This window comes from Genypterus blacodes, unplaced genomic scaffold (assembly GCF_046128005.1).
Source record: "Genypterus blacodes isolate CSIRO-AG114 ecotype Tasmania unplaced genomic scaffold, CSIRO-AGI_Gbla_v1 ptg000039l_1, whole genome shotgun sequence".
NCBI classification, from domain to species: domain Eukaryota; kingdom Metazoa; phylum Chordata; class Actinopteri; order Ophidiiformes; family Ophidiidae; genus Genypterus; species Genypterus blacodes.
In genome coordinates, this window is record NW_027466852.1 from 5,798,569 (window position 1) to 5,818,308 (window position 19,740).

Here is a 19,740-nt window from a genome sequence, read left to right on the forward strand (position 1 = left end):
TATCTTAATATATTATCTAAATTTGTTGATAGAATTGGAGTCTAAGAGGTGAAAGACTTTCGCATGTGCTCCCCAGGGAAACACTTACACATCCTCCACACTAGGGAGCGGTGTTTTGCAGCTGAGTGTGAACATCAACAACTGGAACTTCCTATTTTGGCCACTAGAGACGCACTTCGAAGTGACGTGGTTTGTGTGTGAAATGACGACGTGAACGGGGTTATTCAATTGAACGTAACAACTACCGTGATGATGCTAAGCTAGCTGCCAGTCAGCCATCCACGGGTTCTGCTGTCGAGTTAGCTACCGGATGGTCCCGGTCGTATCCTGCTGGCCGTCTTGACATTCCGTCAACATTCCTGGACGAATTCGTGTCGACTGACCAGAGTCCGCGAATTCAGGTCCACACCTGATCTAACCTTTACCTGTTACGGACACTTAGCACGCCGGCTAGCGTGAGCATAAACCAGGAGGACCGGACAGACGAGGTGAGTTAGCATACGGGCTAGCGAATCGCCTTCCTAAACCGCGTAGCTGCCGCCTCGACTTCAGGAATCTCCTCCGAGGAAAAGCCGGGGCTCGGTTACAGCATGGAGGCCTTATGAGGAGAGTGCGGCTAGTTACACGTAACCATCGTCCCTGAAATGGCCAATCTGTTTATAGGGCCTAACTAATGCAAGGGGACCGTTGGATAGACCGACAATTCACTTTCCAGTAACGATAGTAGTTTTTACTATCGAAATATTAAATGTATGCGTTTGCATGTGTATGTGGTCACTAAGTGGACATTAACTAGTCCGTTACCGTTTATAATTCGTCATGCAATGGTTTGAAATTGGAGGAAAAGTTGCCCGGTTAGCTTAACATCGTTACTTTAACGCTAACGCGGTTAGCAGGAGCAACTGTCAAAGTGTCCTGACTGATGAAGTCTTCGCTAATGTGGCCGATCGAAGACATCCAACAAACAAAATCTGGCCACCGACGCGACATAGTTATTAGCCTTTTACCTCAAGTCTAGAGATGACTGTAAGAATGTTAACACTGCCGAATTGGAATAGTGGACGAGGGAGAGAAAGTTCGGCTCAGCTGTTCGCCTGCACCGGTAACGTTGGTGGATAAACCGTTTTTTATTTTGTTGTCATTTCGTAGAATCTCGCATAAGGACCACACCCAGACAAGATGTCCCTTCATCAGTTTCTGCTGGAGCCCATAACCTGCCACGCTTGGAACCGCGACAGGACACGTAAGCCCCCCGACACGATCACATGCCTCTGGGTGCAACACATGCAAGCGCCACATGTTCAAATATTCCAATTAATGAACAGTAATGAGGTTAGGAGGTTATTCCAGATTAAGACGAGACTGTGCCAGTGTTGTTTACTCTGTTGTCTTAAACCTGTAAGGGAATCCAAGCTTGCTGTCCACACATACAAGGAACTGGTCTGACTTGTTTGCTAACCTTTAAGTCTATCATGTTAACTTCACGTTTTGTTGGCTTCTTTTCTGCAGAAATTGCCATCAGTCCAAATAACCATGAAGTTCATATCTACAAGAAGAGTGGCAACCAGTGGGTGAAGACCCACGAGCTGAAGGAGCACAATGGACACATAACAGGTCAGAACAACCATGAAGCCTTTATAATCCAGAGACTCTCCTCTACCAACAATGTGTAACAATGCTCTAAATGTGTTTCAGCAACTGAAAACATCAAGAAATGTCTCATCTGCATGTGGTTCTGCACAATGAGCAGCTTAATGATATGTTGATATACAGGTGCATCTTAATAAATCATCTTATTAAATTAGAAAGTGGTAGTCTTCCCTATGACTACCGAATGAGGAGACAATTTAAAGGCTCAGGGAAACCTTTGAATAGGCTTGAAATATTTCACTTTGCCTGTAATGAACCTAGAATATATCAGAGTTTGACTTTTCGAATTGGATTACTGAAATGAATTAACTTTTCCACGATATTCTTATTTATTGAGATGCACCTGTACGTGTGCCAGATTGTGTACATGTATATAAATACATTAGCCTTCAAGAAAGAATGAGATATGTTAAATGTTTTATTTTGCAAAGTTGATTGATCCCTCAAGAAACCAACACATCATCATCATCAATCATTAGATCTGCAATAACACATATTCATTGGCTCATAGCAGGAGTCTATTGAAATCAGTGGAAATGTTGCAGAGATATCTTGGTTATGAAAAATCAGTCATTAGTAAGTCATTATTTTTGGTTGTAGAAATTCAATGTTGTATACGAGTTAACAGTATTTTTTATATTGTTGAAATCATATAATATACACATGGGTTAATGTGTCATTCATACACCTCTGCTTTATCATTATTGCCATCATCATTCATCGTCTATTCACATTCTCTTATTTTTTCATTTCTTCTCATGTCTCACATTATAGGTATTGATTGGGCTCCCAAAAGTGACCGTATAGTCACATGTGGAGCGGACCGCAACGCCTATGTGTGGTCCCAGAAGGAGGGAGTGTGGAAGCCCACGCTGGTCATCCTCAGGATCAACCGAGCTGCCACTTTTGTCAAGTGGTCTCCACTGGAGAACAAGTTTGCAGTTGGCAGTGGAGCTCGACTAATCTCTGTCTGCTATTTTGAGTCTGAGAATGACTGGTGAGATCTAGGATTCTTATCATGCCTGTATTATTTTCTACCTTAGACATACATTGTCTTTCAGTGTGCATGAAAGATACTAGTTTGTCTTTTGACATTGTTAAATGTACATAATTGTGTTCTTTCTTTGTTACAGGTGGGTGAGTAAGCATATCAAAAAGCCGGTCCGCTCCACTATCCTCAGTTTGGATTGGCACCCCAACAATGTCTTGCTGGCTGCAGGCTCTTGTGACTTTAAGTGCAGGTGAAGTTAAATACTGGATGATAAATTCAATGGGTAAATAGGCCCTCATCCTCTTTCTTCTTTCTGCTGGTTTGAAGCGTTTGCCTAACACACACCCCCTCTCGCATCTCTCACCTGCAGGGTTTTCTCCGCCTATATTAAGGAGGTGGAAGAGAAACCAGGCCCCACACCCTGGGGCAGCAAGATGCCATTTGGGGCTGTGCTGGGGGAATTTGGAGGAGCAGGTCTGTATCTGCAACGTCTTTTACAACAGCTAAAGACAGACTGAAAGACACATCCTTTTAACTAAACCAGCCTGTTGTTGTGGCCTAATGTTGTATTAGGTGGAGGGGGTTGGGTCCATTCTGTCTCCTTCTCAGCCTCTGGTAACCGTCTGGCCTGGGTCAGCCATGACAGCACTGTCACTGTTGTGGATAGCTCCAAGACTGCCAGGTGTGTTTTCAGAAATTGCTTGAGCTTTAACTTTTTTATTACATGCTATAAAAGCAACTGACTGAAGTTTGTATTTAATCTGTGTTTGTGTTTAGTCCTTTACAGTTGAAGACAGAGTTCCTTCCTCTTCTCAGTGTCATTTTTATTTCAGAGAACAGTCTGGTGGCAGCGGTAAGAATAAACAACACAGTTGGATCTAATCTCTCCATGTGAAGACGTCTGAGTAAGAGATGCCATCTTGGCTGTTTTTCCGTGTCTCCAGGGCCACGACTGCTGCCCCATGCTGTTCCGCTGTGACGATAGTGGAACCCTAACATTTGTCTCGAAGCTTGACCTCCCCAAGCAGAGTATTCAGAGGAACATCTCTGCCATGGAGCGCTTCAGGAATATGGACAAGAGAGCCACCACTGAGGACCGCAACACTGCCCTGGACACACTGCACCAGAACAGCATCACGTAGGTCACACACGCACGCACGCACGCACGCACGCACGCACGCACGCACGCACGCACGGCGCAATCAGCTCATTCCTTTGTTTTTCCTTACATGTTTAGTCACTGGTAGACTCTTCATTGGAGTAACATTTAGTGTAAGAGTTTAGTTGTTAGTTTGGCAGTGAGGGCTGTAAATGGACATTGTGCCACCATGCCAGCTTTGTTTGTCAGAGTAGATTCTCCTTGTGAGTTTCATAGACAATATTGACACATTAACAGTTAAGCCCTTAAGAGTGTGTATGTCAATGTTTCTGTGTCTGTTCCCTAGCCAAGTGTCTATCTATGAGGGAGACAAACGGGAATGCCGCAAGTTCTGCACCACAGGCATCGATGGAGCAATGACCATTTGGGACTTTAAGGTGAAGCGCGCACACACACACACACACACACACACACACACACACACGCACACGCACACACACACACACACACAGCTGTAGAGCTTCCTGTTGCCTCTGTGTCATGGATCTCTCAGTCCTAACTAATTCTGGTGTGTTTATCTCCTCAGAGTCTAGAAGCTTCAATCCAGGGTCTCCGCATCATGTGAAGTAATCTTGCGAGAGAATGAGGAGAAGCTGCCGCCTCACTTCTATCCCTCGGCCCCCCCACCCCATCATCGCCCTCCCTCAATCCACCTCGCCACCTCATCACCTCCGCTCTTATGACGCAGCCAGTAACATACCTAACTGAACCTAATCGAGTGTCTGCTGAAGCACTGATCTGAACATAACACACCGTGGTGTGTATGAATACACTCGCATACAGACACACTACACTCAGACACGCACACAAACACACTGAGCTGACGTGTGACATCACTGTTGATTTTTCTTTGTCTGTTTTTAAATGAAGGTTAACCAGGGCTCAAAGTGGGATGGTCCTTTGTGACGTGAAAATGTGTGTTTTTATGTTTAACCTCCGGTACCAAATGTTGGATACTAAAAAGTGCATTTTATTCAAAAATCAGACTGAATTTACCTCTCAGATCAACTGGAACATGATCTCTGAATAATCAGTGTTTAGTGGATAGGAGGACATGATGTTTAACTTCCTGGAGGATATTACATATTACCCAGCAGGTGAAATCATTGTTTAGATTATGAGGCCCATGCTTGATTGATATTCAGAGCTCATGTTGTTGGTTGTTTGTGGAGAGCTGGACTGCATCTGGTTGTGAAGAATGAATTCAGCAGGTCTAAACCCTGTGAGGAGTCGCAGCTGGTCAGCGCCGGACTCTGACACTATCACACTAAAACTACACAAGATGGAGGATTTCTATGTAACTGACCATGAGCTAGACATAAAATAAAGGTGAATACATTTACACAACTCACTCGACTGGCTTCATTCTCTTGTTTACCTCGGGGTGAAATAACCAGATACACCTACTAGATACACAGTATTACCTTTCTCAATAAATATTTGAGAACTTCACAGCTGTTTGTCTTGCAATACTTAGTAGCAATGTTGCTAATATTATTATAATAATTTAGTTATCTTTATCTAAACTGTCAGCAAGGGAACATTACCAGTTGAATGTGAATCTTCATATTCAGAGACGTGCGATAAGCAACTGTTCTACACGTGGTAGATGACAAAAGCAAATACCCTGAAACCTGAGATAATGAAAAAACAACTTAAGGAGGGAGAAACTATTTGTATGTGGCCGTTATTCGATATTAAGTAAGTCGGTGTGTTTTTAGTTAGCAGGATGGCTGAAGAATAAGCTGAAAGAAATTTCGGCAGGCTCAATTTGACTATTCCATCTTCATTCAGGAGTATGAAAGTGAGAAATAGCTCCCAGTCTGGATCAACCTCTTTATTCCTCACAGCAGTGTTGGAAACGTTCATTCCTTCACCCTAAAGACAAAAGCGTGTGAACTCAGCACCTCACAGAGAGAGAAAAGAGACCGACAACTTGCAGGAGGGATTTCAGCTCTTCATGAAAGCAAAAAAACTCTTGTGTATTCATAGTGACACATTTATTCCACTGATGCCGTCCTTTCTTCCTTTCTTCCTTTTCATTCCAACCCTCCTGTTTTTCCCCCCGAGGTCACTCCTGTTTCTCTATGCAGACTTTACCATATGTCCCTCCCCCTCTTTCCCTCTCTTTCATGCTTCAGTTTGTTTTTTTTGCTTCCCCTCACTTTCTTCTTCCTCCTGCTCCTCCTCCCTGTGCTAACGTTGCATTGTGCTCTTGCTCCGCCCCTCTCTCACTATTTCTCTCCAGCAGAACTTCACCTCCAGTTTCAGAGTTTCTCTTGAAAAAACCTCCTCCCTTTTCTGACACATTTGACACGTTGCTCCTGTGATCTTTGTGCACGTCAAGCATAAAGCCTGCATGAGTTTATGAATAGAAAAGGCTATACTTCTCCCCTTTGGAGCTTCAGTCAGCCTCCTTCCTCTCTAAGTTCACTGTACCCTCCTCCACTTCCCCTTCCTGACCTCTCCTCCCTCTCTAGACTTCAGCTTCTCTCTTCCTGAGCTCACTCTGTCGTTGGCGTTCGCGTTGACTGGCCAGAGTCCGCGAGCTGAACACCCTCTCCTTTATTTGATCTGCAGCTTTTGCTCTGCCTCTCTCTCTCTCTCTCTCTTCTCTGCAGCTATTCACCCATTCATCACTGTCCAGCCCTCAGGGTAAGTCGCCTTAAACATATTTCACAGCTGACTGAGTGTGTTTAGATATGTCAGAAATTCACACTCATCCAACCACATACACACATGCACTTTGTGAGTTGTGATATGTGTTCAGGCACTCCTGTCAACACACACATTCAGAACATAGCAGCATGTGTAGAACGAGGTTTCAAACTCCAGACTGTGATGGTTTGCCTTTACTTCTTGGGTGTGGGCTCTAAGTGTAAAGTGTGTTTGTTTAGTGGACGTGTGTGTGTGTGTCACTCTTGACCGGCATCATTCTTCTCCTGTTTCTGTCAGTCTTGTCATTAACACAGACCACATGCTGCATGTTTCTGTCACGCCCGGAGTGTCAAACTCGGCTGGTGTTGTTGTAGTTAGTTTAAACCAACAGCTACACTCAGTTAAAGTATATTTCTGCTACTTTTTACTACTGATCCTCTTAGTTTTTTCCTTTTTTTATACTTTCAGCTTCTTCCTCCTTTTTCACAACTTCTGTTTTTTACAGTTTACTGTTATCTTCCAGCCCTCAGCCACCGGTTCCTTGCATCACTTCCTTGTCTGCTTCTGGCATCTGATTGGCCATGGCATACCACAGCTTCCTGCTGGAACCAATTAGCTGCCACGCCTGGAACAAAGACCGGACCCGTGAGTCTGTCTGCCTTTTCTGATTGGTCGCCTGTCATCTGCCTTACTGAGTTGTTTTTTGAGATTAGACATGTTGAGTAGCTATAGGAGTCATCTCATGTATAAACTGTGCATAGATACACACATATCATGGAGCGTTTGGCTGCACTACAGTTCCACACACAATGCAGACAGTTGTGCTTGCAGTGCTACATGTCGAGTGATAAACAGAGGCGTGTGATTGGCTCCCAGGTGGAAGAAGGAATTTCCTGTTTCCTGTTACATGAAGGGGTGGCGCCTGGGGGCCTATCTGAAAGGCTGTTGTGCTCAGCTAGCCTGAGGAAACTAATGCCATATTTGGCTGTCTTGATCAGCGCTTTGGTTTCTGGTCAAAGAGGATGTATTAGACAGCCAGCGTACAGTCATACACACACACACACACACACACACAAATACACACATCCTTTACGCAACTTGCAAGCTAAACACTTGCACCCACACTGCTGCACCCACAGACAAATCTGCCTCTGACTCATCTGCTGACTAAAACAATTGAAGAGTTGCCACAGTAGAGCAAGTAAGGTCACAGTTCTTGCACATTGTTGAAAGATAGTGTGTGTGTGAACTGCCTGCAGGGAGACATGTAGCTCTGTGTTTTTTTCCTTCTTCTTTGTCTGAATCCGTCAGCTGATCTGTGTTCCACACCTCTCCCCACTAACAGGAAGCTATCTCATCTATCACATTAGACTTTGTACTCAGCACGGATGAATTCCCCCTTCACCCTTTTTCACTAAGTTGTAACCCTGTCTCTGTTTACACACAATGTGCTGAAATGTGTTTGTGTTCCAGAGATCGCCCTGTGCCCCAACAACCACGAGGTGAACATATACCAAAAAGATGGGACTAAGTGGAAGAAGATCCATGAGCTGAAAGAGCACAATGGGCATGTGACAGGTGACACAAACCCACACACACAGAAAAAACACACACAAACACACACAGACATACACATTGATTCAATTAATAGCAGTGATTTATACACATTTCTTTCCCCTGCAGGTATCGACTGGGCACCAGAGAGTAACCGCATAGTGACATGTGGAGCTGATCGTAACGCCTACGTGTGGACCCTAAAGGAGGGCACGTGGAAGCCCACCCTGGTCATCCTCAGGATCAACCGCGCAGCACGCTGTGTGAAATGGTCGCCACGAGAGAACAAGTTTGCTGTTGGCAGTGGTTCTCGCCTCATCTCCATCTGCTACTTTGAGCAGGAGAATGACTGGTAAGGCTTTAGAGGATTATATTGATGTGATTTAATATGTGTATGAACCACGTTTGACAAATGATGATGTTTTTATTGCCAACCACAGGTGGGTGTGTAAGCACATCAAGAAGCCAATCCGCTCCACCATCCTCAGTCTGGACTGGCATCCCAACAATGTGCTGCTGGCTGCTGGCTCCTGTGACTTCAAGTGCAGGTGTGCAAATATAAACAGAGATCAGACAATGAAAGCACCCCCACTCACACATATTTGAGCATCTTTAATGTTTAGATTAATTACTTAACCAACCCCAACCTTAGTGCAAATATTAAGTCTTGAAAACGCTTAAATAAGGAGTAATGAGTATCAACACAAACACACACACACACCATGAATCATTGATAATCATGCACAAAACCAGCCAACCAGCCAAACTCTGGTCTACAGGGTGTTTTCGGCCTACATTAAGGAGGTGGAGGAGAAGCCTGGCCCGACCCCCTGGGGCAGCAAAATGCCGTTTGGTGAGGTCTTGTTTGAGTCCGAAGCAGGAGCTGGAGCCGGGGGTCAAGCTGTCGGAGGTGGAGGTGGAGGTGGCTGGGTGCACAGCGTGTGCTTCTCCCACTCTGGCAACCGCCTGGCCTGGACCTCCCATGACTCCACTGTATCTGTGGCAGAGGGAGGCAAGACCAACACGTAAGAGAGGGGGGAGCAGTATACCTGTGTGTGTGTGTGCGTGTGTGTGTGTGTGTGCGTGTGTGCGTGTGTGTGCGTGTGCGTGTGTGCGTGTGCGTCCTAACCTTTGTCATGTCTCCTTCAGGGTCACTTGCCTGAGCTCTGAGTCTCTTCCTCTGCTGTGTGTCACCTTCATTACTGAGAACAGCATTGTAGCTGCTGTGAGTAAAGACTATACATTAATCACTCACATCCTCAACACACTCAGCTATTAATAGGTCCAGAAAAGGAAAATGTATCAGATCCAAATCCATACATAAGGTATTTAAGAATTAGAAAATTAACTCAATAAACTATAAAGAAAGAAAGAGAAAAAAAGACAATGTCATGGAAATATTTAAATTAGTATATATAATCAGTGGACCTTATTTTGCATTTGCACACATTTACTGAATTATTACTTTAGTTTTAATTTGTCTGTGTCGGCATAACTGATTGTGTAGTCGTGTAATGTCACCAAAATCAAATATCACCATATTTGTGAGCTTGTATCTTGATATCAATAATGTAACAACAGTAGTGGAGGAATCTGGTCTTTGAGAACACACTGTGGACTGTGAACATCATGATCGTCTTTCAGCTGTACAAAGATATTACAGTAAACTAAATGCCAGACAGTTCTTTTCATTATATGCAGACAGATCTTGTGTTTGTCTCTGAATGATTCCTCTTGTTTCCGCTCCTTCAGGGCCACGACTGTTACCCAATGCTGTTTGTTTATGACAGTGCCAAGGGCAGCTTGACCTTTGGTGGCAAACTGGATGTTCCTAAGCAGGCGGCCCAAAAAGGCATCAGTGCCAGGGAACGCTTCCAAAACCTGGACCGTCGGGCCTCAGAAACCAAGAGCACTGATCAGGAAATGAACACTCTGCACAAGAACAGCATCAGGTTGGACACTTGAAGAATGTGATGACTTAAAATATGGATTTGTTTTCTTTATACATTATACATTAGCTATGATACATTAGGCTGCAGCTGCGACAAGGAAACTGTTGGAAGCAAAGACATTTCTGATCAGTAATCAGCTCAGTAAGGAGATCAGCCTGAGGTTAGGACTCATGATTATTCTCTGATCATGAGTCACTGAACAAAGCAGTTTATGTCTTTGGTGTTGCTCGCTCTTTCTCTCTCCCTCTGAGTGCTTTGTTGTAAATGTCATAAAAAGCTTTTTACATTACAAAATGTCTCTCAATTCTTTGCTACATTCTCCTACACAATCATACACAGTGTTTACATACATGGATTGACTTTGAATTGTCTCAACATTTCAGTGAAATCTCAGTGCTGGAAGGAGGCAGAAACAAGTGCACCAAATTCTGCACAACTGGCATGGATGGAGGAATGGTAATCTGGGATGTCAAGGTAAGAAACATTATGCAGACAGTATGCACCGAATGTAGCAGACCCCAATTAAGTGTTTAAAAAGTTTCAGTTGATCAGATATAAAGATTATTTATGAATATTTCTCACTCTGTTTCCAGACTTTGGAGTCGGCTATGAAGAACTTGAAGATAGTCTGATCTGATGTTGTTTACATTATCAGCAAAGCAGCTTCTTGACATGAAGAGTACCAATGGCACGATAATTACACAAAGCTTCTTAGTTGTATTTTAATTGGGTGTTTTGTATGCTGATAAAACAATGGGCCCCAGGTCAAATCCTTCTGAACCTCATCAAACACAATGCTGAATACAGAAGGGAAGTGACCACAGGCAAATGCAAATGGTACTTAATGAGATAGGCTCATGAATATAATCACAGAGAGCTCTTTAGAGCTGAATGCTTAAAGCAGGTATTTTATATTAATCATGCTCAGAGGCTGCAGTACCTGTTAAATGCTTATGCTGGTCATAGTACGCATTTAATAAATGATTTCTGTTACAATACTTAACATGCTTGGAGTGTGTATGTGTGAAAGCTTGGAGCATTCAAGTGCCCCAACAGGTTTAGACTAAACCATCTATCCACAATGTTTTGTTTGATCATCATCATCATAATAATCCAAGTAGACACTGTAGATCAGGTTCTTTCAAATGCAGTGCAGTAACCCAGCTTTTATTCTCAGAGAGCCTTTGGTTCCACGGGTCAAACCGAAGTCTTCAATGTCTGTTTCATACATTTACATCTTCATGCATTTACATTTAATGTCTTTCTTACATTTAATATCTTTTTAACGTTTTCTTCATTAAACAAATAGATTTATCAAATAAAGTAATATATTAACTGTGAATGAAAACAATTAGTAGTTGCACGCCATATTCAATTTCACCAGGTTCATTCGGTAGATCTGTAGATGTAGCTACATCATTTCGAAACTGAAGAGTTGTGAATAAATGTTGGCCATGAAGGTGCATCCTGTTTCCTGTACATGTGCAGGTGGCAAGCATCAAACAAAGTGAAATACATTGATTCTGTAGAAGGATTTGAAAGTAAGATGAATCACTCATTTTGAGAACCAATCTGAAGTGGAAGTTATTACCCTTAAACCACATAGGTTCCTCTTTCTAATAAAAATATAATTTCCAGTAGAAAGACAAAATGGGTGAACTAAACTGAAACCTTTTGAAGGTCAAAAGGAAGAGCCTATCCAAGCGTAAATAAGTCAATAAAAAAAGGCAAACAATTCAATAAATCAATACACTTGAATCATCTCTGTATAATGAGACATAAGGGAATTTCCAAAGAGAGCAGAGAGAAGCTGAGGAGGGGCGTTAATAAGATTTACTTCTGTGAATATAAAATCCTTCCACTGAAATGAAAATGTGTATTTATAGCTTTTAAGGTAAATGTATAATTTTTGCAAAAACAGATAACGTTATTCATTTGGGGCTTCTTTGTCGAACATCCAAGCAAATTTGACTCGAATACCTTACTTTAAATTATATGCAAATCTCCAAATACATTGTGTTTTTCTAAACGTACTTAGACACGCACGCACGCACGCACGAACGAACGCGCGCGCGCGCGCACACACACACACACACACACACACACACACACACACACGCACACACACGCACACACACGCACGTTCGACAGTATTATTTATTTTTTTCAGTGTCACGACTCAGCCGCCAACTCTGGGCCTCCATCTCCCCCTAGCGGTAGAACCAGGAATGGCGTGTCGGGCTCGTTCAGACCCACAGCGATGAGACGATGTGCGGGGCTGAGTTGTAGTGGAAAAACGTCCTCCTCCTCCTCCTCCTCCTTCTCACACAGCCGCGGGGAGGTGAAGCTCTGACTGGGGATCCAGCACGAAGCCGGCTGCTCCTCTGAGACCAGCTACGACACCCTCTTCTCCGGAACGGGACCGCTGGAAGCAGCTGGCTCGGGATGCGTCCGTCTCCCGGTGCTCCTCAGAGAGGATGAGAAGAAGACGACGTCCCGGTGAAACAGCGATGCTCCCCGCGTTACGTTAGATCAGACCAGCTCGTTTGTGCAACACAGCTCAGAATCAATTCGACGCGGTGTTCTCTCGACACTCAGAGGATTCGGGGCTTTGGCCGCACTGTCTGTCTGTTGTCAACTGTTGCTTATTTCCACTTTAAATGAATCTTGTAAGGTAGGTCATATATTTCACGTTTTTGAACCCCGATCATAGGACTTATGACGTAAAAACACAGATGGGCAGTCAACATTCTCATTGACATTTACACATTTGATGGTTGATTGTGTAATTTTTATCTACCTTTGTTGAACACACTTATTGTAAGTCGCTTTGGATAAAAGCGTCTGCTAAATGATCGTAATGTAATGTAATGTAATGTCGTGGCTCGGTGTTTATTAGCTTGACAAGCCCACACCTGCCACTCGGCTCCTCATCCTCCTCATCATCATCTTGTTGTCCCTTGTTTTTTCCGTTTCTGTGCACAGGCCACGTTATCTTCCTCAGCCTGCACTGGATTCACTTATTTGGACTTACACGTGGGGGGCCCCCTCAGGTCCACATGCAGTATGTGATAGTGGTGTAGAGTAGATTTGACAATGGGAAGGTGCAGGAGAGAGCTGAGTGTGGCCAAGCATGAGACGCTTCACATGTGTCTGCTGGCTCCAGGCAGACCCCCCATGAGCTCAGAGACAAGATCAACATGGAAACACAACAAATAATGCAGACTGTGGGCAAATTGTTGAATAAGGGATATAGCAGTATGAGAGATCTGTATTGGTATTTTAGATTTTTTTATTTTTACTCACTCAGTTTGTGGAGGGAGGAGGTGACGACTTCATATGTTGATGTTGGTTGTTAGTGTTGATCATTTTGCTGTGAAATACGAACTGATTCCATATGGCATCATGTATGGGAGGCTGACTGAAGTTCACTGAGATTGTTTGAGTTTTTCTTCCTTTTGTCGCACACACACACAGAAAGGCATTTGTATGAGCAACCTTGAAAAGCACAAGTAGGTATATTTGGATTGTGGATTCATACAGCTTTACCATGAATTGAGATTGGACTTCATTGTTTAACAAAACAGCTCAGCACTGCTTCTGCCCTTCCCATGGTGTCTGGGAGGAGTTACCAGAAGGCTGTATACAACACACAGATCCATTTCCACTCCACTGCTGCCCCTGTCCAGTTAGTGTTTGACTGCCTATAGCCTCTGGCCTGGTAATTATCAGTCAGCTTGATAAAGTCATTAATGGTCCAGCCAAGCCTGCTGGGTCTGGCAGTGGAACACACCCTAGAGAGCCTGGTGCAGGCGGTGTGAGGCCGGGGCTGGATACTGGGTGGGGAAGCTCTTTTATTTGGGACAGGACTGTGTGTTTCTGAGCTGTGTTGCTCTGGGCCAGGTCAGTTAGTATTAATAACTCTGAATGGGTGTCACTCCAAATAGGACTAGATAAGGAATGAGAGCAGGAACAGAGCAGAGGATTGAGGAGAGAAGATGTGGAGGACATGTGGCCACGGAAGTCACGTTTGCTGAGACGTCTTTCCCACATTTGTCTTAACATAAAGAGCATTTTGTAGACGTTAACATTTTCAAATGTTATGCCTGCACCTCATCATCACACTGTAGCTGAGATTGCTGGAGTGTTTTCTTTTTCATTTTTGCCATTGGTTAGTGTGTACGTGTGAAAAATCACAGCTAAGCCCCTACAGCCAGAATTAATCAATTTATGTAATTGATGGCAGGCGAGTGAGCACCCAGACTGACACTAAAGAAGCATTCTGCAAGAAAGAAATGTCCTGTTTCCTGTTTTCTACCTTTGGCAGGGACGTCCTTGTCTTTACGTGGATATGTGGATGGACTGTCCGTGTCATGTATGTGAATATTGAAACTGAATGGCAGCCTTGTGTCATATTAACTGCCATCAAATCTTCTACTACAATGTGTTTGTGTGACGTTCATACATCTAGGTCTCTTATGAAATCTGGCCCTGTAAGATGCTTCGGAAAGACAGGGAGGGGATGTGGTTTGTGAGTGTGTGTGGTTTGTGTTGTGTATCTGAGTGGGTTGTGTTCATGGGTTATGCATGGATGTATTTGTCCATGTGCCTTTTTTCCTGCTGCATGTTAATTCAATCACTTAGGAGCAGAGAGCAGACATGGGTGAGGCTGAGGCAGGGAAGATTGAAAAGATGGCAAAGAAAGAACAGAGGAGCATTCTCGTAACGAAAGAGACAATCCCTGCTCGGGGGTTTCTATGACAACAGTGACATCACTGATGGAGTGCTACCTCCTCAGCTGAACTGCGTTTGGTTTCTTTGGTTCATGTTCAAAGGAATCGATCACACTTTGCATGCAGTGAGTTTGGGGCACAGCCGTGCTATAGCTATGTGTGATGTTTATGACAGAGATAAAGACGGGGCGGCTCAGCCGGTCTGCGGCTACCCGCTGTTGCCTAGCAACGGCAGTCATGGCAACAAGTTGAAGTATGATCTAGCTTAGTCAATGCGTTGCTAAGCAAAAGGACAGGGCGGGGTGAGCACGTTTTTATAAGCAAAGAGAAATCCTTTTATTCAAATCTTAAAGATGTTCACCGTGTTCGTGACAATGGAGGAAAAAGGTCAGAAACATGGAGCACACATATCTGTCTGTGGGCAGCTGCCACACATGCTGCTGCGAACAAATGGATGAAATAGCTCTGAATGGTTTTCTGGATAATCACATGCGCTGTATGTCTCACTGGTGAAAAAAGCAGTCGCTGGTGTGTCACTGCAGATGACGTAAACATGTTTTGTTATGTAATTTTCCAGGTTTATGAACAACCGTGTTCCTTCTAACAAGAGATACCAGCCCACAGACTATGAGCATGCTGCCAACTGTGCCACGCATGCGGTGAATATACACACACACACACACACACACACACACAAAATCACATAACAGACACCATCTGATCATACCTGCATGATACTTGACATTTTCTGTTATTGCTTTTCTGTGTTCTCTGGTGATTTGGTTTAGCTGTGGATACTCCCCAGTATATTGGGCAGCTCAATGTTGCACTTCCAGTCCGAGGACCAGTGGGAGCGTGTGTCAGCCTGGGTGTATGGGGCGGGGCTCAGCTCGCTCTTCATCATCTCCACCCTGTTCCACACTGTGGCCTGGAAGAAGAGCCACCTACGGTATACGCACAATACACACACACACACACACACGTCCACATATACTCAATGCTTGAGTATATGTATGTTCAGTGTGGAATTATAGGTTGAACTAAATTTGAAAATTTTATATTTTGTGACACTGTCACACCTCGCTTGTGTCTATGGCGACAGTGTGACTGATGCACGTGTCAGTCAGTTGTCATGTGACTGTTTGGTTTCTCCCTACAGGTCTATGGAGCACTGCTTTCACATGTGTGACAGGATGGTGATCTATTTCTTCATTGCAGCCTCCTATGCCCCCTGGTAAACCTAGATGCCAGAGATGTGTGTGCTAGCAGTTTGTAGTGTAAACAGTCGTACTTATGTCTTTCTGTCCATGCTTATGTGCACGCAAGGCTGAACCTGCGGGAGCTTGGTCCCTGGGCGTGTCACATGCGCTGGATAGTGTGGGTCATGGCTTCTTTTGGAACCACCTACGTCTTCTTCTTCCATGAGAGGTCCGTTCATACACTTACACACACATGCACTCATACACACCTATACACTGTAAGCAGATTCATGTCATTCTAGTCTCTCTCTATCCATCAGTGATTTTTATTTTGCCCTGTGTTGACTTTTTTGTGTCTTAGGTACAAACTCATGGAACTGATCTGCTATACGGTGATGGGAGTGTTTCCTGCCTTGGTCATCCTCTCAATGGTGACCACACTCATCCATTCTCATCTTTGTTCTGCAAAGTTGATATGCATTTACTGCTTCAAACCAATGAATCAATGTCTTCCTCTTCCCAGCCGGAGCAGTCGGGGCTGTGTGAGCTGCTGGTAGGTGGAGCCTGCTACTGTCTGGGGATGGTCTTCTTTAAAAGTGATGGCATCGTCCCATTTGCTCACGCCATTTGGCACCTATTTGTCGCTATGGGAGCAGCCATACACTATTACGCCATCTATAAGTACCTCTATGCCCAGCCGCCCAATCAGGTTGAGACCTCCAGATGACATCAGTGCTAACCTCACATGAAGCAGACGCTGTGTTTGAGTGACATCCAAGAGACCAAGTAAACTATGTCACAATTCAGAGGCTGCCTTCCAACAGAGGTCATGACCTTTGTGAATCCCTCAGAGGTTTAGAACTTAAGGAATGAACCTTCTCTTCCTGCTAAATGGCACAGTCCAGTCCCAGAGACAAACACCAGTGGTGCATTTAGGCAGTCCTCATCAAATTTGAAATTTGAAACCCGGACATTGCCGTTCATGTTCATGTACTGTATATATTGGTGAATGATGACTCCTTGAATGCAAATGGTGAATATGTTTTGTGCGATTTCCTGATTTAATAACTTGACAGGGACTGCCCGAATGCACCATTAAATATAAAATAACTGCCCAGCACGCCAAAGGATGTGGGTTACTGTCAGTCACAGAGGTACAACAGTTACTTTGTTCAGATCTGGGCAAAAGAGAGGCTTTGAACTGGTACATCTTTGTCACCCTGTAATGATGAATTCTGTCTTGAAATGCAGACTACATAGATGGCAGCCCCTGAATTGGGGCACAGCTGTGGAGTTTATTTCTTTCTTTCTTTTTAACAGTTCAAAATTGAGTCCAATTTGAAGTTATTATCTTTTAACAGTAATTTCCATTCTCTTTAAATGGTCTGAGGTCCTAAATGACTCCTTCTCTGTACTTGGTGGACCTCCACATCCAGTGTTTAGAGGCTGAGCTGAGTGTCTTATTGTGAGGGAAGATGTGTTTACAGGTCACAGCTCACTTGATTATCAGAAGTGGCTTAGATTTTATTTTAAAATGCCGTCATCACATACATCATTATCATCATTAACATAAGTTGTTGTTTTGGTTTGATTATATTTAAAAGGTTGCAACATCAGTGATTTACCACTCCATGTCAGAGCAACAGATGCTTGCTTTTAGTAGTGCTATATATACAGTATATATATTGTAGAACACTAAATGGTTTAGCGATGGTTGCTTCCATCAGTAATTTCAAAATCAAGCTTGACTGTAGAATGATGCTTTATTTTATTTTATTTCTAAAGATACATACAGATATTCATTGTTTGAATCTTGACTAACTGTGTGCTTCCATTCCTATTGTGCTCTACACAGTGTAGGCGTGATCAATGAATTCTAATGCTTTATTGTTGAAATTGGTGTTTATTCTTTAAGTAAATCCATGTCATCTGTGTAATTTATACTATATATATATATTTATGAATGATATATATTGATTTTCATCTGTGTATATTCTTCTACTATACTGTTCCACTGTAATGTCAGCTAAAACCCAATGTCTTCATCCTCCATTGAATGATACATTTGATACATCATGTTAATGTAACACAGTTAAACCTCAGTGGGGGAAACTGATTCAGCACTGCCAGAAAACAGATCTACTGCCGCAACAGATAGCACACTACTACCATACAAGTCTCACACTTGAAAGGAATCTGAAGCTATAGTATTGTTGAACAATCTGGTCCAATTATAAGGCATCTCAGGTGTGTGTGTGTGTGTATGTGTCCGTGCGTGTGTGTGTACGTGCGTGTGCTATCTGACTCACATGAATCCAAAGGCTCTATCAGCTGAGTCGATGTTTACAATTGAGTGCATGTACCTTGAACACATGAATTATAAGAAAAGTATTTGAAATGTATATGTATTCATAAGTGTTAAACTGTATGTGGTGGCACATATTATACTGGACAGGCATGTATTCATTGGAGTAAAAAGAGAGTTCCTGTTTGTAAAGTATCTACAACTCTTGTATATATCCTCTACTGCTGTCTGTCTCTCAGGATTTGGACCATGTAGGTCTTAAAGGCCTGTGAAGCCACATTTGAGGATCAGTAAAGCTGCTCTGGCTGTTTTGGTGCTGTCTGCAGCAACGCAAATGATCAAATAACTTTGATGTTGCTGTCTTTAACCACTGAGTAAGTACAACTCTGCCTGGGTACTCACATCCCCTAACAGGGCAGCAGTTCCCAGAGAGTTCAGCAAGATTTCTGTATTTTTCAAATAATATTCATGTACAATCCAAACAGGAGGAAGCTTTAAGGTGGTAAAAAAAATTGGCATATCTGCAGTTATTTACAGTTTATAATCAGCAGCTGCTTTATTGCAAGGTCTGTCCCTGCTGCTGCCAGACTGCCTCTGAACAGGTTCTATGGGCACAAATATATTTTTATCCCAGACAACAAAATGTTTATTCCACAGTCATTTCAAATTTTAGTCACTGCCACTTTTTAAACAGCACATTAATGGGTACCAAAATACTATTACATGAGAAATGTTCAACATTCAGATCACCACCAAAATCTAATCACCTCAGCTGTGGGCCACATATGATCTGTTCACAAAAGTTCAACCAAAATGCTTGCTTTTGTGTTATCTTACTAGTAAACACGCAAGAGTGAAAACATACAGTAACCTCTGTCTGGCCTCAGTGGTGCATGTAACTCAGATCTTTGAAATCTCACTGTTTTGTACCTATTTGGTTTCCTACTCAGTTTAATGTCAGAGCAAATTTCATGTCAAAGTTATTAAGACTATTTTATCTCAGTTTAGAATGTAATTTCTCATAGTAATTAGCTACTGTGTTTACAAGAGCCTGTGGGATATACCAAATGATTGAGAGTTGAATTTTTTGGTACACTGAGGGGTTATAGCTCAGCCAGCTGTTTGCTTGGTTTGGTATGTGAGGATCTGACCTGTGTCTGTCTTTGTCTTGTCTATATAATATCTGTCTCATTCAGACATACAGTGCCCTCTCTTTTTATACAGCTCTGTGGTTTTATAAGCCCTCTATGAAATCTCTATGGATCCTCTGTATATTATAGCATTTTATCTAGATGCTCTGTGATTGTGGAGCTGCTGACTCTAGTCTCAGTGCTGCTGGTGTTTTCTTTGATCCTAAGATTCTCTATGGTCTTATAAGACTAATTATAGTATCCTCTCTCTCTCTCTCTCTCTCTCTCTCTCTCTCTCTCTCTCTCTCTCTCTCTCTCTCTCTCTCTCTCTCTCTCTCTCTCAGTCTGTCTGCTCTCTCTCCTCTCTGTATCTCTCTCTCCCACCCATCTCTCTCTCTTTCACTTGTTT

The 19,740-nt window shown here is 43.2% G+C and overlaps 4 protein-coding genes across 5 annotated transcripts in view; all 4 read left to right on the forward strand.

Moving 5' to 3' along the window:
- Positions 1–19,740, forward strand: part of LOC142996700 (cytochrome P450 3A56-like) — an 82,797-nt gene that overhangs the window by 21,653 nt on the left and 41,404 nt on the right. The gene's annotated exons all lie outside the window — the stretch shown is intronic.
- On the forward strand, positions 200–5,147 carry LOC142996857 (actin-related protein 2/3 complex subunit 1A). Its single transcript, XM_076147971.1, has 11 exons — positions 200–488; positions 1,150–1,243; positions 1,510–1,614; positions 2,425–2,647; positions 2,784–2,891; positions 3,012–3,115; positions 3,215–3,323; positions 3,419–3,494; positions 3,586–3,779; positions 4,087–4,177; positions 4,327–5,147. Exons 2-11 carry the CDS (start codon positions 1,180–1,182, stop codon positions 4,363–4,365), a joined length of 1,113 nt encoding a protein of 370 aa, XP_076004086.1. The 5' UTR covers positions 200–488; positions 1,150–1,179; the 3' UTR covers positions 4,366–5,147.
- Positions 6,261–10,962, forward strand: LOC142996741 (actin-related protein 2/3 complex subunit 1B-A-like). Of its 2 annotated transcripts, none has more exons than XM_076147794.1 (10): positions 6,261–6,455; positions 6,964–7,103; positions 7,932–8,036; positions 8,142–8,364; positions 8,453–8,560; positions 8,792–9,037; positions 9,162–9,237; positions 9,765–9,964; positions 10,348–10,438; positions 10,558–10,962. In XM_076147794.1, exons 2-10 carry the CDS (start codon positions 7,040–7,042, stop codon positions 10,594–10,596), a joined length of 1,152 nt encoding a protein of 383 aa, XP_076003909.1. In that variant the 5' UTR covers positions 6,261–6,455; positions 6,964–7,039; the 3' UTR covers positions 10,597–10,962. The 2 variants fall into 2 exon arrangements, with proteins under 2 accessions (XP_076003909.1, XP_076003910.1); XM_076147795.1 differs by having other exon boundaries at positions 6,982–7,103.
- On the forward strand, positions 12,300–19,232 carry LOC142996742 (monocyte to macrophage differentiation factor 2). The gene is made up of 7 exons (XM_076147796.1): positions 12,300–12,638; positions 15,275–15,356; positions 15,486–15,646; positions 15,857–15,931; positions 16,024–16,125; positions 16,258–16,327; positions 16,420–19,232. The coding sequence occupies exons 1-7, from the start codon at positions 12,625–12,627 to the stop codon at positions 16,621–16,623; spliced, it is 708 nt and encodes a 235-aa protein (XP_076003911.1). The 5' UTR covers positions 12,300–12,624; the 3' UTR covers positions 16,624–19,232.

What these genes read in the sequence shown, in the direction of transcription:
- LOC142996857 (XM_076147971.1), top strand. Translation starts at nt 1,180, where the DNA reads ATGTCCCTTCATCAGTTTCTGCTGGAGCCCATAACCTGCCACGCTTGG. An exon ending in TTTGAGTCTGAGAATGACTG is followed by an intron (nt 2,648 to 2,783) that starts GTGAGATCTAGG and finishes TCTTTGTTACAG; the next exon opens with GTGGGTGAGTAAGCATATCA. An exon ending in CTGCACCAGAACAGCATCAC is followed by an intron (nt 3,780 to 4,086) that starts GTAGGTCACACA and finishes TCTGTTCCCTAG; the next exon opens with CCAAGTGTCTATCTATGAGG.
- LOC142996741 (XM_076147794.1), top strand. Translation starts at nt 7,040, where the DNA reads ATGGCATACCACAGCTTCCTGCTGGAACCAATTAGCTGCCACGCCTGG. An exon ending in TTTGAGCAGGAGAATGACTG is followed by an intron (nt 8,365 to 8,452) that starts GTAAGGCTTTAG and finishes TGCCAACCACAG; the next exon opens with GTGGGTGTGTAAGCACATCA. An exon ending in TCCTGTGACTTCAAGTGCAG is followed by an intron (nt 8,561 to 8,791) that starts GTGTGCAAATAT and finishes TCTGGTCTACAG; the next exon opens with GGTGTTTTCGGCCTACATTA.
- LOC142996742 (XM_076147796.1), top strand. An exon ending in CCAACTGTGCCACGCATGCG is followed by an intron (nt 15,357 to 15,485) that starts GTGAATATACAC and finishes GATTTGGTTTAG; the next exon opens with CTGTGGATACTCCCCAGTAT. An exon ending in GCAGCCTCCTATGCCCCCTG is followed by an intron (nt 15,932 to 16,023) that starts GTAAACCTAGAT and finishes TGTGCACGCAAG; the next exon opens with GCTGAACCTGCGGGAGCTTG.